This window comes from Cherax quadricarinatus, chromosome 84, assembly GCF_038502225.1.
Source record: "Cherax quadricarinatus isolate ZL_2023a chromosome 84, ASM3850222v1, whole genome shotgun sequence".
Classification (NCBI taxonomy): domain Eukaryota; kingdom Metazoa; phylum Arthropoda; class Malacostraca; order Decapoda; family Parastacidae; genus Cherax; species Cherax quadricarinatus.
The window spans coordinates 13,445,145-13,469,717 of NC_091375.1; the positions used below are offsets into that span (position 1 = coordinate 13,445,145).

At 41.6% G+C, this 24,573-nt stretch overlaps 1 protein-coding gene and 1 long non-coding RNA gene across 8 annotated transcripts in view; one reads left to right on the forward strand and one right to left on the reverse strand.

Annotated features, from left to right (window-relative positions):
• Positions 1-24,573, reverse strand: part of LOC128704316 (uncharacterized) — a 102,541-nt gene that overhangs the window by 29,730 nt on the left and 48,238 nt on the right. For all 7 annotated transcript variants that reach the window (XM_053799467.2, XM_053799469.2, XM_053799466.2 and 4 more), the window contains 2 exons: positions 10,319-10,491; positions 7,608-7,757 (listed from right to left, as the gene is read on the reverse strand). In XM_053799467.2, coding sequence (XP_053655442.2) covers positions 7,608-7,757; positions 10,319-10,491 — 323 coding nt within the window. The remainder of the gene's footprint in view (positions 1-7,607; positions 7,758-10,318; positions 10,492-24,573) is intronic.
• LOC128704321 (uncharacterized) overlaps positions 1-24,573 on the forward strand; it is a 199,288-nt gene that overhangs the window by 3,909 nt on the left and 170,806 nt on the right. The gene's annotated exons all lie outside the window — the stretch shown is intronic.

Genomic DNA, 24,573 nt, shown 5'->3' on the forward strand with positions numbered 1-24,573 from the left:
GCGTGTGCATGCCCTCGTCAGCATGCCTTAATTATAATATACCTCTGGATCACACTGATTAATCTGGATATCAGAGAAAGCGGGCTCACCTCTAGGTTCCTTGAAAATATAATTTGGTACTAGGATAGAATAACCACATATGGGTTAGGCGAATAGAATCGTTTAGGTTAGGTTAGGTAAGATTTGTCAGGAAACAAGGGAAAGTTTCCTGACGCGGGTCTTAGTCAATATGACGACCCGCCCTTGCAGCTTATGGTCATCTGACCAAGGCCTTCCGCTGGCTTACCGGTCCACTCCTTTAAAAATTATGGTAATGATTATAACTATTTTTATCCTAGATTCGTTTGACAGGATAAAATGACCCTCACGTGGATTCAGCGAATAACCACTCTTTAGAAAACAAAACTCCTGGTTCCTGTTCATATTGAATTTCATGGAAAGTCGTATTATTTAACCGATCTTAGGTCTCCAAATGCTATACTTTTGGCAATAATGAGATTTCATATACATATCTTAACCGAATTTGGTAATAATCCAGTTTCAAAGTGTTCCTTGACACAGGATATATACACTGTAAGGTGTAAGTCTAATATATATATATATATATATATATATATATATATATATATATATATATATATATATATATATATATATATATATATATATATATATATATATATATATATATATATATATATATATATATATATATCTATATATATATATATATATATATATATATATATATATATATATATATATATATATATATATATATATATAATGTGTCGTGCCGAATAGGCAGAACTTGCGATCTTGGCTTAAATAGCAACGCTCATCTTGCCATATAGGACAAGTGAAAATTTGTGTATGCAATAATCATTCTGAACCTAACGAAAAAAATACATTTGATTGTGTTTGTTTAGTATTAAATTATTGTAAACGTATTTAAAATATATTTAGCTGGATTAGGCTAAAATAAATTGCTCTTGTTATAATAAGGTTAGGTAAGTTTTCTAAGATTCTTTTGGTGCAAAATTTAAATTTTTTACATGAACATTAATGAAAAAATATATCTTTAAACGTATAAGAGAAAATTTCAGAAAGGACTTTATTTTAAATGAGTTCTTACTAATTGACCAGTTTTACATATTCGGCACATGTATATATATATATATACTGAGGTGTAAGTAGTGTATATACACAAGTGTGAGTCAAGTGTATATACATATACACAGCTCACTTTAATCCCTGTTTTTGGAATCAAAGTATTCTTGACTCGTGGTGAACAGGTGACATGCAGCCTTTATTTCTAACCATGCACAAATTGGCCAGAATTAGGCTTGGAGCATTCCCACTGCGATACCGTGGAGCATTACCACTGTGATACCGTGGAGCGTTACCACCGATACCGTGGAGCATTACCACTGCGATACCGTGGAGCACTCCCATTGCGATACCGTGGAGCATTCCCATTGCGATACCGTGGAGCATTCCCACTACGATACCGTGGAGCATTCCCACTACGATACCGTGGAGCATTCCCATTGCGATACCGTGGAGCATTCCCACTACGATACCGTGGAGCATCCCCATTACGATACCGTGAAGCATTCCCATTGCGATACCGTGGAGCATTCCCACTGCGATACCGTGGAGCATTCCCATTGCGATACCGTGGAGCATTCTCACTACGATACCGTGGAGCATTCCCACTGATACCGTGGAGCATTCCCACTGCGATACCGTGGAGCATTACCACTGCGATACCGTGGAGCATTCCCATTGCGATACCCTGGAGCATTCTCACTACGATACCATGGAGCATTCCCACTGATACCGTGGAGCATTCCCACTGCGATACCGTGGAGCATTACCACTGTGATACCGTGGAGCATTCCCACTGCGATACCGTGGAGCATTACCACTGCGATACCGTGGAGCATTCCCACTGCGATACCGTGGAGCATTCCCACTACGATACCGTGAAGCATTCCCATTGCGATACCGTGGAGCATTCCCACTGCGATACCGTGGAGCATTACCACTGCGATACCGTGGAGCATTCCCACTGCGATACCGTGGAGCATTCCCACTGCGATACCGTGGAGCATTACCACTGCGATACCGTGGAGCATTCCCACTGCGATACCGTGGAGCATTCCCACTGCGATACCGTGGAGCATTACCACTGCGATACCTTGGAGCATTACCACTGCGATACCGTGGAGCATTACCACTGCGATACCGTGGAGCATTACCACTGCGATACCGTGGAGCATTACCACTGCGATACCGTGGAGCATTACCACTGCGATACCGTGGAGCATTACCACTGCGATACCGTGGAGCATTACCACTGCGATACCGTGGAGCATTCCCACTACGATACCGTGGAGCATTACCACTGCGATACCGTGGAGCATTCCCACTGCGATACCGTGGAGCATTACCACTGCGATACCGTGGAGCATTACCACTGCGATACCGTGGAGCATTCCCACTGCGATACCGTGGAGCATTACCACTGCGATACCGTGGAGCATTACCACTGCGATACCGTGGAGCATTACCACTGCAATACCGTGGAGCATTCCCACTGCGATACCGTGGAGCATTCCCACTGCGGTACCGTAGACGTCATGAGAAACAATAACCTTCCTTGAGACATCAAGAAAAATAGTTATTGTAAATTCTGATAAAATTAACACGATATGCATTTCTGACGACTTATAAAAACTAAGGCGAAGAAATGCTCCATGATACGTAGATTTATAAGTTATTAAATCCAGTACTATGCTAAAAGACTAGGCTGGAGATTATTTTTTTTTAAATAAACCTTGAACCAGAACGTCCTCCAGGTAACACAAAAGGGCACAGTCCATATGTCGCCGGAATACCACAGTGTCATAACAAACAGTATTGGCACCAGGTGTTGGAGGGAGGGATCAAATAGAGGAATAATAAATAGGTGGTGAGGGAGAGGTGGGCGGGGCCTATGCTAAAATTGCTTATAGTGTTGACAGATGAAACGATTTACATTCCCCTTTACATTTTCACTCCGTGACTATGTAATTATGGTGGGCAAGAATACAAATATAGACACCACCTACGCGAATTACATATATCTAATGAGAGCTCATTTTCTTGTAAACTTTTAAAATTAAAGACATGAATAAGTGGGATTATCTTACATGAGGCAGGAGGAGCTGCACTGCACCTTAGCTCCGCCCACTTCTATTTCTGCGTCTGAAACTGCCCAATATAGAACAAAAATAAAACCTCCTGAATTACTTATTTTTTACGCATTTCCCATAAAAGAGGATAAATATATCTTGATTATAAATAAAAAATATATTATAACAAGCAACATTTTGCTAAAATCTGCTAAGAGTATATTTCGCGGGAACGTGATGTCATATTAAAACAAATCTCCCGCGAACGGTGGAGCACGAAGCAGGACTACAAATCACAAACACTCAACAATACACAGGACTACAAATCACAAACACTCAACAATACACAGGACTACAAATCACAAACACCCAACAATACACAGGACTACAAATCACAAACACCCAACAATACACAGGACTACAAATCACAAACACCCAACAATACACAGGACTACAAATCACAAACACCCAACAATACACAGGACTACAAATCACAAACACCCAACAATACACAGGACTACAAATCACAAACACCCAACAATACACAGGACTACAAATCACAAACACCCAACAATACACAGGACTACAAATCACAAACACCCAACAATACACACGACTACAAATCACAAACACCCAACAATACACAGGACTACAAATCACAAACACCCAACAATACACAGGACTACAAATCACAAACACCCAACAATACACAGGACTACAAATCACAAACACCCAACAATACACAGGACTACAAATCACAAACACCCAACAATACACAGGACTACAAATCACAAACACCCAACAATACACAGGACTACAAATCACAAACACCCAACAATACACAGGACTACAAATCACAAACACCCAACAATACACAGGACTACAAATCACAAACACCCAACAATACACAGGACTACAAATCACAAACACCCAACAATACACAGGACTACAAATCACAAACACCCAACAATACACAGGACTACAAATCACAAACACCCAACAATACACAGGACTACAAATCACAAACACCCAACAATACACAGGACTACAAATCACAAACACCCAACAATACACAGGACTACAAATCACAAACACCCAACAATACACAGGACTACAAATCACAAACACCCAACAATACACAGGACTACAAATCACAAACACCCAACAATACACAGGACTACAAATCACAAACACCCAACAATACACAGGACTACAAATCACAAACACCCAACAATACACAGGACTACAAATCACAAACACCCAACAATACACAGGACTACAAATCACAAACACCCAACAATACACACGACTACAAATCACAAACACCCAACAATACACAGGACTACAAATCACAAACACCCAACAATACACAGGACTACAAATCACAAACACCCAACAATACACAGGACTACAAATCACAAACACCCAACAATACACAGGACTACAAATCACAAACACCCAACAATACACAGGACTACAAATCACAAACACCCAACAATACACAGGACTACAAATCACAAACACCCAACAATACACAGGACTACAAATCACAAACACCCAACAATACACAGGACTACAAATCACAAACTCCCAACAATACACAGGACTACAAATCACAAACACTTAACAATACACAGGACTACAAATCACAAACTCCCAACAATACACAGGACTACAAATCACAAACACCCAACAATACACAGGACTACAAATCACAAACACTCAACAATACACAGGACTACAAATCACAAACTCCCAACAATACACAGGACTACAAATCACAAACACTTAACAATACACAGGACTACAAATCACAAACACTCAACAATACACAGGACTACAAATCACAAACACCCAACAATACACAGGACTACAAATCACAAACACTCAACAATACACAGGACTACAAATCACAAACACCCAACAATACACAGGACTACAAATCACAAACACTCAACAATACACAGGACTACAAATCACAAACACCCAACAATACACAGGACTACAAATCACAAACACCCAACAATACAACAGGACTACAAATCACAAACACCCAACAATACACAGGACTACAAATCACAAACACCCAACAATACACAGGACTACAAATCACAAACACCCAACAATACACAGGACTACAAATCACAAACACCCAACAATACACAGGACTACAAATCACAAGCACCCAACAATACACAGGACTACAAATCACAAACACCCAACAATACACAGGACTACAAATCACAAACACCCAACAATACACAGGACTACAAATCACAAACACCCAACAATACACAGGACTACAAATCACAAACACCCAACAATACACAGGACTACAAATCACAAACACCCAACAATACACAGGACCACAAATCACAAACACTCAACAAAACACACGAATAAAAAAAAACCTAGAAATATGCAACAAAATACACGAATACAAATCACGAGACGCCCAACAAATCACAAGAATACATGAAACAGACATGCAACAAATCGCAAGAATACAAATAGGAACACCTAGCAGATCCCAAGAATATAAATCACGGAGACACCTAACAAAACACAAAATTTCAAATCAGAGACACAAAAATAGAGGAATGCAAAATACAGGAACAACCAACAAAACAAAAATACAAATCACACACCCAGCGAAACAAGAATACAAATCACAGAGGCTCCAACCAAGCACAGTAATACAAATCACAGAGGCTCCAACCAAGCACAGTAATACAAATCACAGAGGCTCCAACCAAGCACAGTAATACAAATCACAGAGGCTCCAACCAAGCACAGTAATACAAATCACAGAGGCTCCAACCAAGCACAGTAATACAAATCACAGAGACGCCCAGCGCCTTTGATCAACTCATCTCTTGGAACAGGACTCGCCGCTTTCTATCTTCATCGTTCTGCTCTGGCGAAACTAAAGATATCGATCGATCTTTTATTGCCCTTGCTAAGTAAATATCCTTGCAGTGAGGCGCGTTAAACAAACAGTTTAGGCGAGATTCTTGGCTTAATTAAGATAAGCCAGTGGCTAATAGAAGCCGTAAATCACCTGGGGCAACGGAACGTCCAGGTGTGAAAGTCCAATCTTGTTGGGGGATTATAGGGTCTGCGATACGTTACGCCGTATCGAGAATCACACAAACACACGCGTAAAAGTCCAGTTTGACAAGTCCATATGCGGACTCCTTTTATCGGTCGGACACCTCAAGATCAACTCTTGGGGAATACAGATGGGCGCATAATTAGACATACGCGGAATAAGAGGATAAAAGTTACCTGCATTTAAAGTTAACTGTGGCAAGGTTTTTTCTTGTTGCTTATGTAGGCTTGTATATACAAGGAGAGACGTATGTCTGAGTACAGTGTATCTGTTTGTGTACGCTGATAGGTGCATTTATCTAAGTGTATATGCATAAAGTCCTGCATCTCTCTGCATATATACACTGAGATGTTTATCGCAAAGTGTATATACACTGAGATGTGTATATCCTGCGAATAAGTTTATTTTAATCTCCTCATTTGGGATTTAAGTATTCTTGATTGTACAGGTTAACTGAACCTTAATGACGCACCTGCAGTCATTAGGCAGGAAATCATCTAAGCTAAGGCACTTAGGTTTCTACACAGAGTGGTATGTTTCTCTTAAGAATATACACAGAACATATATGCAGAGCATATACACTGAAAGCCTGTTATACTCCATAACTCTGCTAGAGATTAGACTTGATGGCTAGTAACTAGGCAGGTTAAGACTTTTAATGACCCTGGCTAGTGCCACCCCACGTACAGTGCCATGACACGTACAGTGCCACCCCCGTACAGTGCCACTCACCCCAGTACAGTGTCACTCACCCCAGTACAGTGCCACTCACACCAGTACAGTGCCACTCACCCCAGTACAGTGTCACTCACCCCAGTACAGTGTCACCCCAGTAGTGTCACTCATCCCAGTACAGTGCCACTCACACAAGTACAATGCCACTCACCCCAGTACAGTGTCACTCACCCCAGTACAGTGTCACCCCAGTACAGTGCCACTCACCCCAGTACAGTGTCACTCACCCCAGTACAGTGTCACCCCAGTACAGTGTCACTCACCCTACTACAGTGTCACTCACCCCAGTACAGTGCCACTCACCCCAGTACAGTGTCACCCCAGTACAGTGCCACTCACCCCAGTACAGTGTCACTCACCCCAGTACAGTACCACTCACCCCAGTAGTGTCACTCACCCCAGTACAGTGCCACGCACCCCAGTACAGTGCCACTCACCCCAGTACAGTGCCACTCACCCCAGTACAGTGTCACCCCAGTAGTGCCACTCACCCCAGTACAGTGTCACCCCAGTACAGTGCCACTCACCCCAGTAGTGTCATTCACCCCAGAACAGTGTCACCCCGGTACAGTGTCACTCACCCCATGGAGTTTGAAGTAAAGACCACAGGCGTTACAGACAGGTTCACCACTGTTATTGCGTCTCCACAGTGTTGTGTTGGTGGTCTCACAGTTGCTGCATGTCATACCAGAACGTCGTGGCGGCTGAGGAGCCGCTGCTGGCGCTGGGTACTGCATGGAGAAGTCACCAGAGGTTAGGAGAGTGCACCAGAGGTCAGGAAAGGTCAGCAGGTGTCAGATGTAACTAGGGGTCTGTAGATGTCACTAGGGGTCAGGAGATGTCACTAGAGTAGAGGTCATAAAGGGTCAGAAGTTCCCGAGATCAGTATATGTCACCAGGGTTAGTCGAGGTGACGGGTCAGTGAAGGTCACAGGGATCAGTGGAGTTACCATGGGTCAGTGGAGGTCACAGGTTTCAGTGGAGGTCACGGGTTAGTGGAAGTCACATGGATCAGCAGAGGTCACAAGGGTCAGTAGAAGTCACAAGGGTCAGTGGGGGTCAAGAAGGTTATTAGAGGTCACAGGGGTCAGTAGAGGTCACAGGGGTCAGTAGAGGTCACAGGGGTCAGTAGAAGTCACAGGGATCAGTGGTCAAAAGGGTCATTGGAGGTCACAAGGGTCATTGGAGATCAGGTGTCAGTAGAGGTCATAGGGGCCAGTAGAGGTCACTAGGGTCAGTATAGGTTACAGGGATCATTGGAGGTCACCAAGGGTCAGTGGAAGTCACCAGGGGATCAATGGAGGTCACAGGGGTCAGTGGAGGTCACAGGAATCAGTGGTCACGGGTCAGTGGAGGTCACAGGAGTCAGTGGTCACGGGTCAGTGGAGGTCACAGGGGTCCCTGGAAGTCACCAAAAGTCAAAATATTGACCCTAAAGAACAGTATTGCTGCTTAGGTAATTAACGCTTATTATATTGATGTTTTTAGTTATACACATCGTCATACACATCGTCATACACATTGTCATATCCCAACCTAAGTTGCCATACATAATTCTTTTGTAAATATTCATAGATTTCAGTAAGTTGTCATATCACTCCTAAATTACCCTGCCACACCCTTTATTTCTGATGTCACACCCTTAAGTTGCCCTAACCCAGTGGTTCCCAAACTTTTTCAGCTTGTTACCCAATTTAACATGCCACATAAAGCATGTTACCCCTTTCACAAAATGTTGTTATTATTGATATATATGGCTAAATTAAAACACTTGAGATATTTTCTTTTATTTATTGTATTTGAACATTGTGCATCTCTAATGACTATTACCAAAGATGTCAAGAACATCAGTGGGATGGATGGAGTTGCATACTTGAAGCTAGTTTAGGAATTCTTGGCTTCATACCAGCTTATGTCTACCTCGGCTGATGCTCACAGATAAACTGACAGTGTGAAATAGAGGCAGCCTCAGGAAGTGAGTAACGCGTACTGGACAGGTCGATCTGGGCTACTGAGTGACTTTTGTCCTGAAGCATACTTGTCAAAATACTTTTGGGTTTCCACACACTTAGCTATATATTTCTTCTTTTCTAATACTGTATATTAGTTTTTGATGTTTATTGTTATTTGGTTTAACTTTATTACTTACTTATAATAGGTTTACTTTACAACTTTATATACTAAGACAAAGTTAACAATAATCCTCATACCGGGTACCGTTATATACTAAGACAAAGTTAACAATAATCCTCATACCGGGTACCGCATTGTTTTCTTGATTTTCAGAATTAATAACTTTTTTTCTGTCACCCCTCCATTACCCCCCAAAAATGGTTAAATTACCCCAGGGGGTAATTACCCCCAGTTTGGGAACCACTGCCCTAACCGATGCCATATCACACTTCTAAATTACTAAATCTTAAATTTATACATCTAAACCTAAGTTCATATATCACACTCTTAAATTGTCAGATTTCAGCCCTAGGTTCCTATATCACAGCCCTAGGTTCCCATGTCAGCCCTAGATTCCCATATCACAGCCCTAGGTTCCTATATCACAGCCCTAGGTTCCCATGTCAGCCCTAGGTTCCCATATCACAGCCCTAGGTTCCCATATCACAGCCCTAGGTTCCTATATCACAGCCCTAGGTTCCCATGTCAGCCCTAGGTTCCCATATCACAGCCCTAGGTTCCCATATCACAGCCCTAGGTTCCCGTATCAGCCCTAGGTTCCCATATCACAGCCCTAGGTTCCCATATCACAGCCCTAGGTTCCCATATCAGCCCTAGGTTTCAATATCACAGCCCTAGGTTCCCATATTAGCCCTAGGTTCCCATGTCACAGCCCTAGGTTCCCATATCACAGTATTAGGTTCCCATATCAGCCCTAGGTTCCCATGTCACAGCCCTAGGTTCCCATATCAGCCCTAGGTTCCCATGTCACAGCCCTAGGTTCCCATATCAGCCCTAGGTTCCCATGTCACAGCCCTAGGTTCCCATATCACAGTATTAGGTTCCCATATCATCCCTAAGTTCCCATGTCACAGCCCTAGGTTCCCATGTCACAGCCCTAGGTTCCCATATCACAGTATTAGGTTCCCATATCAGCCCTAGGTTCCCATGTCACAGCCCTAGGTTCCCATATCAGCCCTAGGTTCCCATGTCACAGCCTTAGGTTCCCATATCAGCCTTAGGTTCCCATATCAGCCCTAGGTTCCCATATCAGCCCTAGGTTCCCATATCACACCCGTAAATTGCTATATCAAAACCTTAAGTTACTGTAGGAACTCACTGGAGTAACCTGACGTTTCTGGGAGCGAATGTGTGGTCTGTTGATACCGTTGGCTCTGCTGTATAGGCCACAGGCGTTGCAGAGGTAGTGACCTCCAGAATCCCGGCGCCAGAGCGGGGTGGTCATCACACCGCAGTTGACACACTCACGGCTCTCATTGCTGTCCGGGTCACCTGCAGATCACAGCCAGGTTAGCTAAAGTCGCCAGAGTTACATGAGAGGCGATTAAGGTCATTTGGTTAATGGGCAGGTCGTTCGAGGTCGCCTTTGGGTACAGCAGGTTATTTTTGAGCTCATGTTCATAGGCTGGTTGTTTGAATCCAGCAGGAAATAGAAGAGGCCATCAGAGGTCAATATGGATACAGCAAAAGTCATTTAAGGTCAGGTGATTATTTCAGCTCAGATGTAGTTAGCGATTCCTAAGGAATACGGGAGAATATTCAATGATACTAAGACAGCTGCTTTTTGAATTCACGATATATCAAGGGTATGATGATTTCAGGGATTAGGGAATTCCACTTTGGTCCTTAACAAGTTATTTTAGGTTTCTAAATGACAAGAAGTTAAGAGACAATCTGTTAGATTTAAAGATAATAGACCTTAGTTCTGTTTTGATTGTAATAATAATAATATAATATAATAATAATAATAATAATAATAATAATAATAATAATAATAATAATATAAGCCGATCAACAAGACAAGTATCATTAATAGCTTTAAGTATATTAATCAATGTTCTACCAGTTTCACCGACATCCGTCTTTCAGCTTTGCAGATGACATAATGATAAATACAAAATGGCATAGAAAAATGAGCATCAGTCTTAATGAACCTTACTTAAACAATATTTAAGCGATTAGGATTTATTACGTCTGCATCGAAGACGTCAACAAACAAACAACATATCTCTCCCACTTGTTTACAGGGTAAACTCATCAGCTATGTTAAACCTCCCCTCAAGGAAGGTTCCTTGATGTTGGTGAGGGGCTCTTGATTTAGGGAATTGGATCTGTGCTCCAGTTCCCCGAATTAAGCCTGAATGCCTTCCACATTCCCCCCCTAGGCGCTGTATAATCCTCCGGGTTTAGCGCTTCCCCTTGATTAACATAACATAACATAACATATGTTAAACCTCACAAATATCTTTGTGCTGACATATAATTTAGTAAATTCACCATAAGTAAGTGAGATATGCTAAATGCTCTCAAAAGTTCTCGGTTACAGCCTTAGCCTAATGAACGAACGTGAAAAAATGAGAGTGATGTACGTAGCCTCTCTTAGAGAATTAATAAAGCCGCATCTATGTTAATATTAGCTTAGAAAACATCTCATCCTTCAGAGTTAGTGCAAAACGAATTACTCACTATTATTCTTGGATGTCCTAATATGAATATACTCCTTAATATGAGGAAGAAGCTTGATATTCCCAGTGTAAGTAACTGGATACCCCAACTTAGTTTTGTATTAAGATGCTGAGATATGAAGCAAACAGTCAGTATAATTCTTAGTAATTGTCTTAAAGTAAACAAATCCAAATGCGCAAAAATGCAGCGATATTAAATTTCATAATCTGCATAACTCTTGTTATTAGAGACAACAAGAGCACCGTGGAAGATGTATTCATTTGACATTACGTGCCTCATGGAAGCTCACCAAGAAACTCATCACAGTAATCCTGTGTTTAAATTAATTACTAAAGCGCCACTGTTTAGGGAAAAAAATCTTTCGTCTGGCGTCTGGAGCCATCAAATTTTATGAAATATATATATATAAGCTATTAAGCTACTGATGACTCAAAATGTCTTTTGTTGTCCCTTATATGGGACCAAACAGGAATCGTGTATCAGTAAACCCACAAGGAGACTATATATATATCAGTTGTAAAATATACCGATAAGTTAGTAAGATATGTGATTCATGGTATTAGACTGAGCAAACGTTTCGTTCACCAGACGCCATAAATAATATGAAGTATACTGCTTATAACGTATTATTAAGGAGACAAATGAAATTTAAGGAACTTTAATTTGATGTCCGAGTTCTGCTGAAGAGGATCTCTAATTGAGGACGAAACATGGAGTTCCTTTCTACTCTTTGTTTAACTCTGTGTTTATGTTACTGAGCTTGACTCCTTGATCATTACTGTTTCATGGTCTGAAACATTGTTTCAGACTATGGAACAGAACTCTTCTCCAGACTGAGGGACTGACAACATCAGCTCTACATCTGCAAGGGTGATGGATTGTTACATCGTCTTCACATCTCTTCTGCTTCTGCCTATTTTCAGTACTCGACTGAAGAAGCCTACTGTGTAGGCGAAACGTTTCAGAATAAAGTTGCCTAACTGTTGCCTTTGTGTCTTACCTACCAACATTTACATTAGTTGGTTTATGGGGTTTCGAAACTATCAACTACACGAGGGACATTAAGACTTTATGCAACCTTCACCACTAGTCAAAAATACGTTAATCCCTAAACTAGGGCTTAAAGTAAATCCTCAGCGTAGAGAGATGTACACCTTATGTATGTGTGTGTGTATATATATATATATATATATATATATATATATATATATATATATATATATATATATATATATATATATATATATATATATATATATATATATTATATATATATATATATATATATATATATATATATATATATATATATATATATATATATATATATATATATATATATATATATATATATATATATATATATATATATATATATATATATATATATATATATATATATATATATATATATATATATATATATATATATATATATATATATATATATATATATATATATATATATATATATATATATATATATATATATATATATATATATAACAACTTATACAGTGGTCTTTTAGGCTGCAAAACTTAAATTCAGTAGGTTACAATGACCAAGAAATAACGTTACATAAGAGTACCATAATGCAGAAGCAGCAACATTCAAGGGGCTACGATTTCCTTTCTGGGGTTAAACTTGATTCTCAAGCGTTATTTTCCTTACGTGTTTAATTCTTTCCCCATAATGATATTAATATTATGTTAAATAATAGTAAAGAGGTCCAAGTGGTTGGTGGAAGTCACCAGAGGTTAAGTTATGGTATTTTACATACGGACAGTTGACCAATTAAGTCACGAGGCTATTCTCTACACGTCTCGAATCTACAGACCTCTCGTATGTCCGGGCCGGGACAGTACCGGCGAACCTCATCGAATCGAATCGACCTCTCATAATCTAGACTTCTCGTAATACAGAGCTCAGATAATATACAGACCTCAGATAATATACAGATCTCTCATAATAAAGACCTCTCATAATACATAGCTCTCATAATCTACAGACCTCTCATAATCTATAAACCTCTTATAATCTACAGACCTCTCATAATCTACAAACCTCTCATAATCTACAGACCTCTCATAATCTACAGACTTCTCATAACCTACAGACCTCTCATAATCTACAGACCTCTCATAATCTATAAACCTCTCAATCTACAGACCTCTCATAATCTATAAACCTCTCATAATCTACAGACCTCTCAATCCACAGACCTCATAATCTCGACCTCCCATAATCTAGACCTCTCATAATCTACAGACCTCATAATCTACAGACCTCTCGTAATCTACAGACCTCTCAATCTATAAATCTCTCATAATCTACAGACCTCTCATAACCTACAGACCTCTCATAATCTACAGACCTCATAATCTACAGACCTCTCATAATCTACAGACCTTTCATAGTCTACAGACCTCTCATAATCTACAGACCTCTCAACCTACAGACCTCTCATAATCTACAGACTTCTCATAATCTACAGACCTCTCAATGTATAAATCTCTCATAATCTACAGACCTCTCATAACCTACAGACCTCTCATAATCTACAGACCTCTCATAATCTACAGACCTCTCATAATCTACAGACGTTTCATAGTCTACAGACCTCACAATCTACAGACCTCTCATAACCTACAGACCTCTCATAATCTACAGACCTCTCATAATCTACAGACCTCTCATAACCTACAGACCTCTCATAATCTACAGACCTCATAATCTACAGACCTCTCATAATCTACAGACCTCATAATCTACAGACCTCTCATAATCTACAGACCTCTCATAATCTACAGACCTCTCTCTGTACAAAACAAATTCTGGCCACAAAATAGAGCGAAACACCAACGTCAAAGACCTGGGAGTGATCATGTCGGAGGATCTCACCTTCAAGGACCATAACATTGTATCAATCGCATCTGCTAGAAAAATGACAGGATGGATAATGAGAACCTTCAAAACTAGGGAGGCCAAGCCCATGATGACACTCTTCAGGTCACTTGTTCTATCTAGGCTGAAATATTGCTGCACACTAACAGCACCTTTCAAGGCAGGTGAAATTGCTGACCTAGAAAATGTACAGAGAACCTTCACGGCGCGCATAACGGAGATAAAACACCTCAATTACTGGGAGCGCTTGAGGTTCCTGAACCTGTATTCCCTGGAACGCAGGCGGGAGAGATACATGATAATATACACCTGGAAAATCCTAGAGGGACTAGTACCGAACTTGCACACGAAAATCACTCACTACGAAAGCATAAGACTTGGCAGACGATGCAACATCCCCCCAATGAAAAGCAGGGGTGTCACTAGCACGTTAAGAGACCATACAATAAGTGTCAGGGGCCCGAGACTGTTCAACTGCCTCCCAGCATACATAAGGGGGATTACCAACAGACCCCTGGCAGTCTTCAAGCTGGCACTGGACAAGCACCTAAAGTCGGTTCCTGACCAGCCGGGCTGTGGCTCGTACGTTGGTTTGCGTGCAGCCAGCAGCAACAGCCTGGTTGATCAGGCTCTGATCCACCAGGAGGCCTGGTCACAGACCGGGCCGCGGGGGCGTTGACCCCCGGAACTCTCTCCAGGTAAACTCCAGTCCAGGTAACCTACAGACCTCTCAATCTATAAATCTCTCATAATCTACAGACCTCTCATAATCTACAGCCCTCTCATAATCTACAGACCTCTCATATTCTACAGACCTCTCATAATCTACAGACCTCTCATAATCTACAGACCTCTCATACTTACCTGGAGTCTACCTGGAGGGAATTCCGGGGATCAACGTCCCCGCGGCCCGGTCCACGACCAGGCCTCCCGGTGGATCAGAGCCTGATCAACGAAGCTGTTACTACTGGCCGCACGTAATCCAACGTACGAACCACAGCCCGGCTGATCCGGCACCGTCTTTAGGTATCTGTCCAGCTCCCTCTTGAAGACAACCAGGGGTCTTCCCGTAATGCCCCTTATTGCTGGTGGGAGGCTGTTGAACAGTCTTGGGCCCCGGACACTTATTGTGTTTTCTCTTAGTGTACCAGTGACGCCCCTACTCTTCACTGGGGGTATGTTGCATCGCCTGCCAAGTCTTTTGCTTTCATATGGAGTGATTGCTGTGTGCATATTAGGGACCAGTCCCTCCAGAATTTTCCAAGTGTAGATTATGATATCTCTCTCTCGCCTGCGCTCTAGTGAGTACAAGTCAAGTGCTTCCAGGCGCTCCCAGGAGTTTTAAGGTGTTTGATGGAACTTATACGTGCAGTAAAGGTTCTCTGTACATTCTCCAGCTCTGCAATTTCACCTGCCCAGAATGGAGATGTTAATGTACAGCAGTATTCCAGCCTAGAGAGAATAAGTGATTTAAGTGATCTACAGAATAAGTGATCTACAGACCTCTCATAATCTATAGACCTCTGATAATTTACAGACCTCTCATAATCTACAGATCTCTCATAATACAGATCTCATAATATAGACCTCTCATAATCTATAGACCTCTGATAATTTACAGACCTCTCATAATCTACAGATCTCTCATAATACAGATCTCTCATAATATAGACCTCTCATAATCTATAGACCTCTCATAACCTACACCTCATAATTTAGATATCTCATAATCTAGACCTCTCATAACCTAGACCTCTCATAACCTAGACCTCTCATAACCTAGACCTCTCGTAATCTAGACCTCTTATAATCTAGACCTCCCATAACCTAGACCTCATAACCTAGGCCTCTCGTAATCTAGACCTCTTATAACCTAGACCTCTCATAACCTAGACCTCTCATAACCTAGACCTCTCGTAATCTAGACCTCTTATAATCTAGACCTATCATAACCTAGACCTCTAATAATCTAGACCTCTCAAATCTCTTATAATCTAGAGATCTCTCATCAACGCTGACCCTCTCATCCCTTGGTGTTATATCTCCCTGCCTGACGCCCTTCCCCATCCCTGGGTGCATGTGATTAATGACTGGAGGGTAACCCAGGAGAGGGCAGACGAGGTCAAGGATGAGCTAGTTCCCCCTCGACCATGGGGTCAGGTTACGCCATGACTCAAGGCAACGGCGCGTCTCTTGATCTGCCGGCTCCACTTGCCACGGGGAAACCTTGTTGTACTGCTCTGGCGCCTACGAGCTCTTATTTTAAGTAATCGAGTAAATAAGTAAGCAAGTAAACAAGTAAGAAGTAAGCAAGTTTATTTATGTATAGGTACACGTAAGCACAGTTACAAAATTATGATATATATGTAACATGTATGGAAATCAAACATTTCCATATTGGACGAATTTTATAATTATTATTATTATTATTATTATTATTATTATTAATTTTCTTCCTCTGACTGGCTTCGGCCAGTAGCTTAGGCCAGTGGGTGACTTGGGCATGCCTAGCATGGGCCAGTAGGTCTACTGCAGTGCACCTTCTTTCTTATGTTCTTATTTAATCTTTACGCTTGGGCAGTATGATGTCAGACACTGTCATGACGTGGGAGGTATTCCAGGGCTGGGCTGTGAGAGAGCATGACGATGTCATGAGGTAGGAGGTACTCCAGGGCAGGGCTGTGAGAGAGCATGACGATGTCATGAGGTGGGAGGTATTCCAGGGCAGGGCTGGGAGAGAGCCTGACGATGTCATGAGGTGGGAGGTATTCCAGGGCAGGGCTGTGAGAGAGCCTGACGATGTCATGAGGTGGGAGGTATTCCAGGGCAGGGCTGTGAGAGAGCCTGACGATGTCATGAGGTGGGAGGTATTCCAGGGCTGGGCTGTGAGAGAGCCTGACGATGTCATGAGGTGGGGGGGTATTCCAGGGCAGGGCTGTGAGAGAGCCTGACGATGTCATGAGGTAGGAGGTATTCCAGGGCAGGGCTGTGAGAGAGCCTGACGATGTCATGAGGTGGGAGGTATTCCAGGGCAGGGCTGTGAGAGAGCCTGACGATGTCATGAGGTGGAAGGTATTCCAGGGCAGGGCTGTGAGAGAGCCTGACGATGTCATGAGGTGGGAGGTATTCCAGGGCTGGGCTGTGAGAGAGCCTGACGATGTCATGAGGTGGGGGGTATTCCAGGGCAGGGCTGTGAGAGAGCATGACGATGTCATGAGGTGGGAGGTATTCCAGGGCAGGGCTGTGAGAGAGCCTGACGATGTCATGAGGTAGGAGGTATTCCAGGGCAGGGCTGTGAGAGAGCCTGACGATGCCAGGGGTAATAATATGCCAGGAGGGCACCGCGTGTAGGAGTGGTCAAAAAGCTCCTCTGAGAATACTGATACTCCCTGAGAAGCAGCGTACCTCGCCTGACCTCTTTCTTCCTTCGACTGTGTTTTCCCCTCTCCTGCAAGCGCTTTTCCTTACGTGACCTTAACTTTCAGGTAAGTAAGTTTATTTTAGGCATAGGTACACATAAGTACAATTATCATACATAGTGTAAATTACCTAGGATAACCCAAAAAGGTCAGACAGTGACTTATTTCCATTGGGGACGTTGGTTCCACCGGGAATTGGTGGACGCAGTGATACGCACCAGCGGACTGACCTTATCAGCAACAGTGCTAAAAAAATATATAACCCAACCCATGTTTATGGCGAAAACTACAAATTGGCGGGAAGGTTGCTGACCAAAAATTTTGCGCGCCAAAAAATCGCGAGGCAAAAGCTACGCGCCAAAAGTTAACAGTCCAAAAGTTGTGCGCTAAAAGTTACGAGTCCCTGGGGACTCTTCAGTAAACAAGCCGCCCTCGGAGGCAAACAGCGCCCCGGAATCTGGAGTTCGTAGCTCCCAACTATAAATTAGCCTCTCAAGACGGGACACGAAGCGGCCTCGGGGATTTTTATGGAGCAGAGGCGTGAAAGACTGATAAAGAGACTTGATGATCCCGAGACACACTCAACGCGCTCTCTGTCTCGCCACATTACTCGCCCTTCCTCCCTGCCTGTTTTCCAGCTATTTTTTTTATTTCTTTACGAGACTAAGTGTTTGTTTAAGAGAGATTTGTGGATATGCCCTGTATAAATCTGACTTATATGTTCGAATTATTATAATGTATGTTAAATTATTATTTTATTATAATTATCATTATTATTAATAGTGGTAGTGGTAGTAGTAATAATAATAGTATTAGTAGTGGTAGTATTATTATGATTATTTATATTTTTATTAACACATCGGCTGCTTCCCACCAAGGCAGGGTGCCAGGAAAAAGAAAAAAATTCACCGTCATTCACTCCTTCACTGTCTTACCAGAGGCGTGCTTACACTACAGTTATAAAACTGCAACATTAACACCCCTCCTTCAGAGTGCAGACACTGTACTTCCCATCTCCAGGACTCAAGTCCAGCCTGCTGGTTTCCCTGAATCCATTCATAAATGTTACCTTGCTCACACTCCAACAGCACAAGTCCTAAAAGCCATTTATCTCCATTTGCTTCTATCTAACCCTCACGAATGCTTGCTGGAAGTCCAAGCCCTTCGCACACAAAACATCCTTTACCCCCTCCCATCAACCTTTCCTAGGCCGACCCTGTCCTCCCTCCGCTACAGATTTATACACCCTATTTTCTTCCATTATTATTATAATTATTATTTCTATTATTATAATTATTATTGCTATTATTATTATTATTATTATTATTATTATTATTATTATTATTATTATTATTATTATTATTATTCACGATATACGTGCTGTATATAAATCATTTTGTTTGCACAGGGTGACACTGAACTGTAATTTAGATATAAAACTTAAAAAGCGTTGGGACCGATCCTTACTCCCTTCCTCTGAACGCGCCGTCTCCATATTTCATTAGCTAAGCAAACAAAATTAATTCTGGCTAATAGTGGGTGTGTCAAATATGAAAATAAACAAATAAGTACCCCCATTTAAGTCTCAGCAATTAACAAGATGAGGTGGTTTGAGTGTGAAGGGTGCCATCCCTCACAAGAATTTTAAATATATATCAGCGTGTTAAGTGTTTAGTGACGTTTAGTGTAAATATAGGATGAGGAGGTAATAGCACATCTCAGGAGATTTAAATATGAATGTTTGAGGATGTGTACATGTTTTCCTTGGTGTAAGCGCTTATGTGTATATGTATTACCTATGTGTATATGTGTTTTTTTGTATATTCATGCATGTTTTTCATGTATGCTTGTATCATGTGTGCCAGAAAGGTATATAATACCGACATAATGAAAGTTAAGATACGTGCAACATCTGGGTATCTTTATTGTAGACGTTTCGCCATCCAGTGGCTTTATCAATACAAATTCTAGGACATAATTAGAAGACAGACACTTGTAACATCATGGATTCTTGGTTCAGAGGACATCTACATGACCTTCTTCACTGCTTCTATAATAACCCATCCATTTGGGTAGGATCTACTTCTATTGGGGAATCCCGCCTACCAGTGACTATGTCCTCGTCTGCTACACGTCCCTACCTACTGACGCCTATATAAGCGCCAGTCTTCTTGCCTTTGCTCCAGATTCTCCTCCACCACGATGCTGTGAACACTAACTCCAAGGCTGAGGGACTGATTACCTCATCTTTTGTATATAGTTCTACTGTCTTCTAATTATGTCCTAGAATCTGTATCGATAAAGCCACTGGATGGCGAAACGTCTACAATAAAGATATCCAGATGTCGCACATGTGTCTAAACTTTCATGCTTGTATCATGTTTGTACCCCTGTATATTTTTCATGTATTTTTCCACGTGTGAGTATATGTGTTATGTATGTATCTTTCTCATGTATGTTTCTCATCAGTGTGAGTATATGTGTTATGTATGTATCTTTCTCATGTATGTTTCTCATCAGTGTACATACTTTTTCCTCATTCACAGTTCACAGAACATGCAAGGGTGTGTATATCTGTGATCATATCTAACATACACATGTGCTTGATGTGTAAGTAAACACGCCCTTATGCGTATGTGCACACGTGCTTGAAACGCGCGTATAAACGTCCTTGAAGCACGATGTACCCACATATTTAATCCTTCCCTGCATACTGTACGTAATTTAAGTATACGTACACACACCTTAAAAATAGGTACACACGCTTCTGATGCGTACGTGCACACACATTTGATGCATACTTAATTACGTACCTGAGGTATGAGTACGTACGTACATGATAATAAATAGGAGCAGTGTATCAAGAGAGCGGGTTTCAACGAAGATGCTGAACAGACTAAGCTATCGCATCAACACCAGCGGCTAAACTGCTTAGAATTTATTGCCAATATTTTTACTAGTGAGAGTATTTGACCTAGAATCACCAAATCCCGGTTGGTTGGTTAATGGAATTTAAAGCTTGTTAACTACACATGTACAGAGAACTTTCACGGCGCGCATAACGGAGATAAAACACCTCAATTACTGGGAGCGCTTGAGGTTTCTAAACCTGTATTCCCTGGAATGCAGGAGGGAGAGATACATGATTATATACACCTGGAAAATCCTAGAGGGACTAGTACCGAACTTGCACACGAAAATCACTCACTACGAAAGCAAAAGACTTGGCAGACGATGCACCATCCCCCCAATGAAAAGCAGGGGTGTCACTAGCACGTTAAGAGACCATACAATAAGTGTCAGGGGCCCGAGACTGTTCAACTGCCTCCCAGCACACATAAGGGGGATTACCAACAGACCCCTGGCAGTCTTCAAGCTGGCACTGGACAAGCACCTAAAGTCAGTTCCTGATCAGCCGGGCTGTGGCTCGTACGTTGGTTTGCGTGCAGCCAGCAGCAACAGCCTGGTTGATCAGGCGCTGATCCACCAGGAGGCCTGGTCACAGACCGGGCCGCGGGGGCGTTGACCCCCGAAACTCTCTCCAGGTAAACTCCAGGTACACCAGAGTCATTAAGGCTGCACGTAACCTTGTCACAACCAGACAAGAATATTTCACTCCTGAAACTAGGGATTAAAGTATACTCCGAGTGTATACACACTAATAGTAGGTAAGGTTCGTCAGGAAACAGGATAAGCGTTTCCTGACGCGAATCTTAGATGATGACCCGCCGTTGGAACTTCTGGTCATTTGACTGAGGCCTTCCGCTGGCTTACCGGTCCACCCCATTAAATATTGTGGTCATAGTTATAGTCATTTAGTAGAAATAAACCTCTATGTATCCTGTGCAGTGTGTTGTGGCGCCCACCCCTTTCAAATTGGCTTAATGTATTCAATTTTCGTGTATTAAGAGCTGGAATGAGAGGATATCAGGTTTAATCCCAGGAAGGGAAGGTTAACAGCTGGAAATCTTGGGATTATTTCATCCAGGTTTAAATCTTTGTTTGATGACATGTACGACTAATAAAGTCGGCAACTTATCTGACCCGTTCAGTGGTGGCACAGAGATAGTCGCTCATTATTTTCATCTTTGTAAAGCTTAGTCTTGTGCTGGTCTCTGACATCAACAAGGTTACAGCAGCCATCTTTGTAAAGCTCAGTCTTGTGCTGGTCTCTGACATCAACAAGGTTACAGCAGTCATCTTTGTAAAGCTTAGTCTTGTGCTGGTCTCTGACATCAACAAGGTTACAGCAGTCATCTTTGTAAAGCTTAGTCTTGTGCTGGTCTCTGACATCAACAAGGTTACAGCAGTCATCTTTGTAAAGCTCAGTCTTGTGCTGGTCTCTGACATCAACAAGGTTACAGCAGTCATCTTTGTAAAGCTTAGTCTTGTGCTGGTCTCTGACATCAACAAGGTTACAGCAGTCATCTTTGTAAAGCTTAGTCTTGTGCTGGTCTCTGACATCAACAAGGTTACAGCAGTCATCTTTGTAAAGCTCAGTCTTGTGCTGGTCTCTGACATCAACAAGGTTACAGCAGTCATCTTTGTAAAGCTCAGTCTTGCGCTGGTCTCTGACATCAACAAGGTTACAGCAGCCATCGTCTCCTTTAAATGTTTTTGCAGTGATGCGGGTACAGTGAGCAAATGAATTAGGTAGGTAGGTAGGTATTAGGTTTGTCAGGAAACAGGACAAATATTTCCTGACGCAGGTCATATGATAACCTGCAGCTGCAGCTTTTAGTCATCTGACCGAGGCCTTCCACTGGCTTACCTCGGCACTCCTTTATATAAATTATGGTATGTTAACCATTGCTAACCAGTGCAAATTATGGTATGTTAACCATTGCTAACCAGTACCAAATAGATGCTTTTCTAATGACTTCTCAATTATTATTATTATTAATTAATATTAATTATTATTATTATTATTATTATTATTATTATTATTATTATTATTATTATTATTATTATTAAATGAAGCATTATATATAAGAGATTCATAAAAGAATTTACATATACTCTCACATAAAATAATCAGGTGTTTCCCCTAAAATATCAACCTTCAAAAGAAAATGACCACTTAAAGAAAATGGGAAGTGAGATAGTGTTGATAACGGAGCAAGGGGAAGCAGTGTTATCACCCCTCCACCTCTTAACCCCATTATCCCCCCATGCCTCCCACCCCAATTTGCGTCTCCTCTTCCTACCCCTGTCCTCTAATCCCCCAAGGGATGAGATGAGGACTTCCAGACGAGGCAGCTAAATGCAGATTAATTTACTTCAGTATCCCCTATCACTCGCGAGTCCTCGCTTATGTATACCACCATTGGATGGTCCCCTCTTAAGAGGAACACCACTCTGCTAAAAGGAACAAGTCTCTGTTAAAAGGAATAAACCTCAGTTAAAAGGAACAAACTTCAGCTAGAAGGAACAAACCTCAACTAGGATGTATATACAGTGAGAAGTGTTTATCTCTCAGTGTATATGTATATTATATATATATATATATATATATATATATATATATATATATATATATATATATATATATATATATATATATATACAAATACATAGTGAGAAGTGTGTATCTTTCAATACATATACACTGCATACAGATATATAGTGAGAGATGTATATCTCAGTACATAGACACTGTATATATAATATACCGCCAAAAGTGTGTACATGGCATGCTCAGTGCATATAAACAATATATACACTGAGAAGTATATATCACCAAGTGTATGTTCACTGAGTCTACTTCAGTCCCTACACTTGGTATTAAAGTATGCCTGTCTGGTAGTGAACAGGTTAATGACCCTCCTGTAGCCGATAGGCTTTAAACCCCATTAACCAACAGACCAAATCCCGACATTTGACAAATATTAAGTATTATGACTGAGGGGAGGGGACGACAAGGCTGGGTTAATTCCCACGGGGGATGTCTCCCCCCTACCTCTCCTCCTTCAGAGAACCCCCTTAGTCCTGCCATTGTGTGAACACTAACACCACCCCCTTCCCTTCCTCCCCTTCCCTTTTGGGTGTCTGGCATGCAATGCCACGATACTTGAGCTGTTGTTATGGGAATAGACAAGTGGAAGAGAGAGAGAGGAAGAGAGATGAGAAATGGAGATATAGAAAGTAAAAAGGGAAAGAGACGAGAGATAGAAATAGAAAAAAGATGAAAAGAAGGGAGAGATAGAGAGGGATAAAGAAGAGGAAATAGAGGAAAATAAGAAACATGGTGTGAAGTGAGATAACACATTAAGGTAATGGGAGAGAAAATCGAGACGTTGAAGATGAGACATTTGTGCAGCATCTGGGAATCTTTAGTGAGGAAACGTTTCGCCCGCCAGTGACTGAGGGACTGATTACCTCAAGAGGAAACGTTTTGCCTGCCAGTGACTGAGGGACTGATCACCTCAAGAGGAAACGTTTCGCTCGCCAGTGACTGAGGGACTGATTACCTCAAGAGGAAACGTTTCACCCGCCAGTGACTGAGAGACTGATCACCTCAAACTCCTAGTCTTCCACCCTTCTTCTCTGTATTGGACTGAGGAA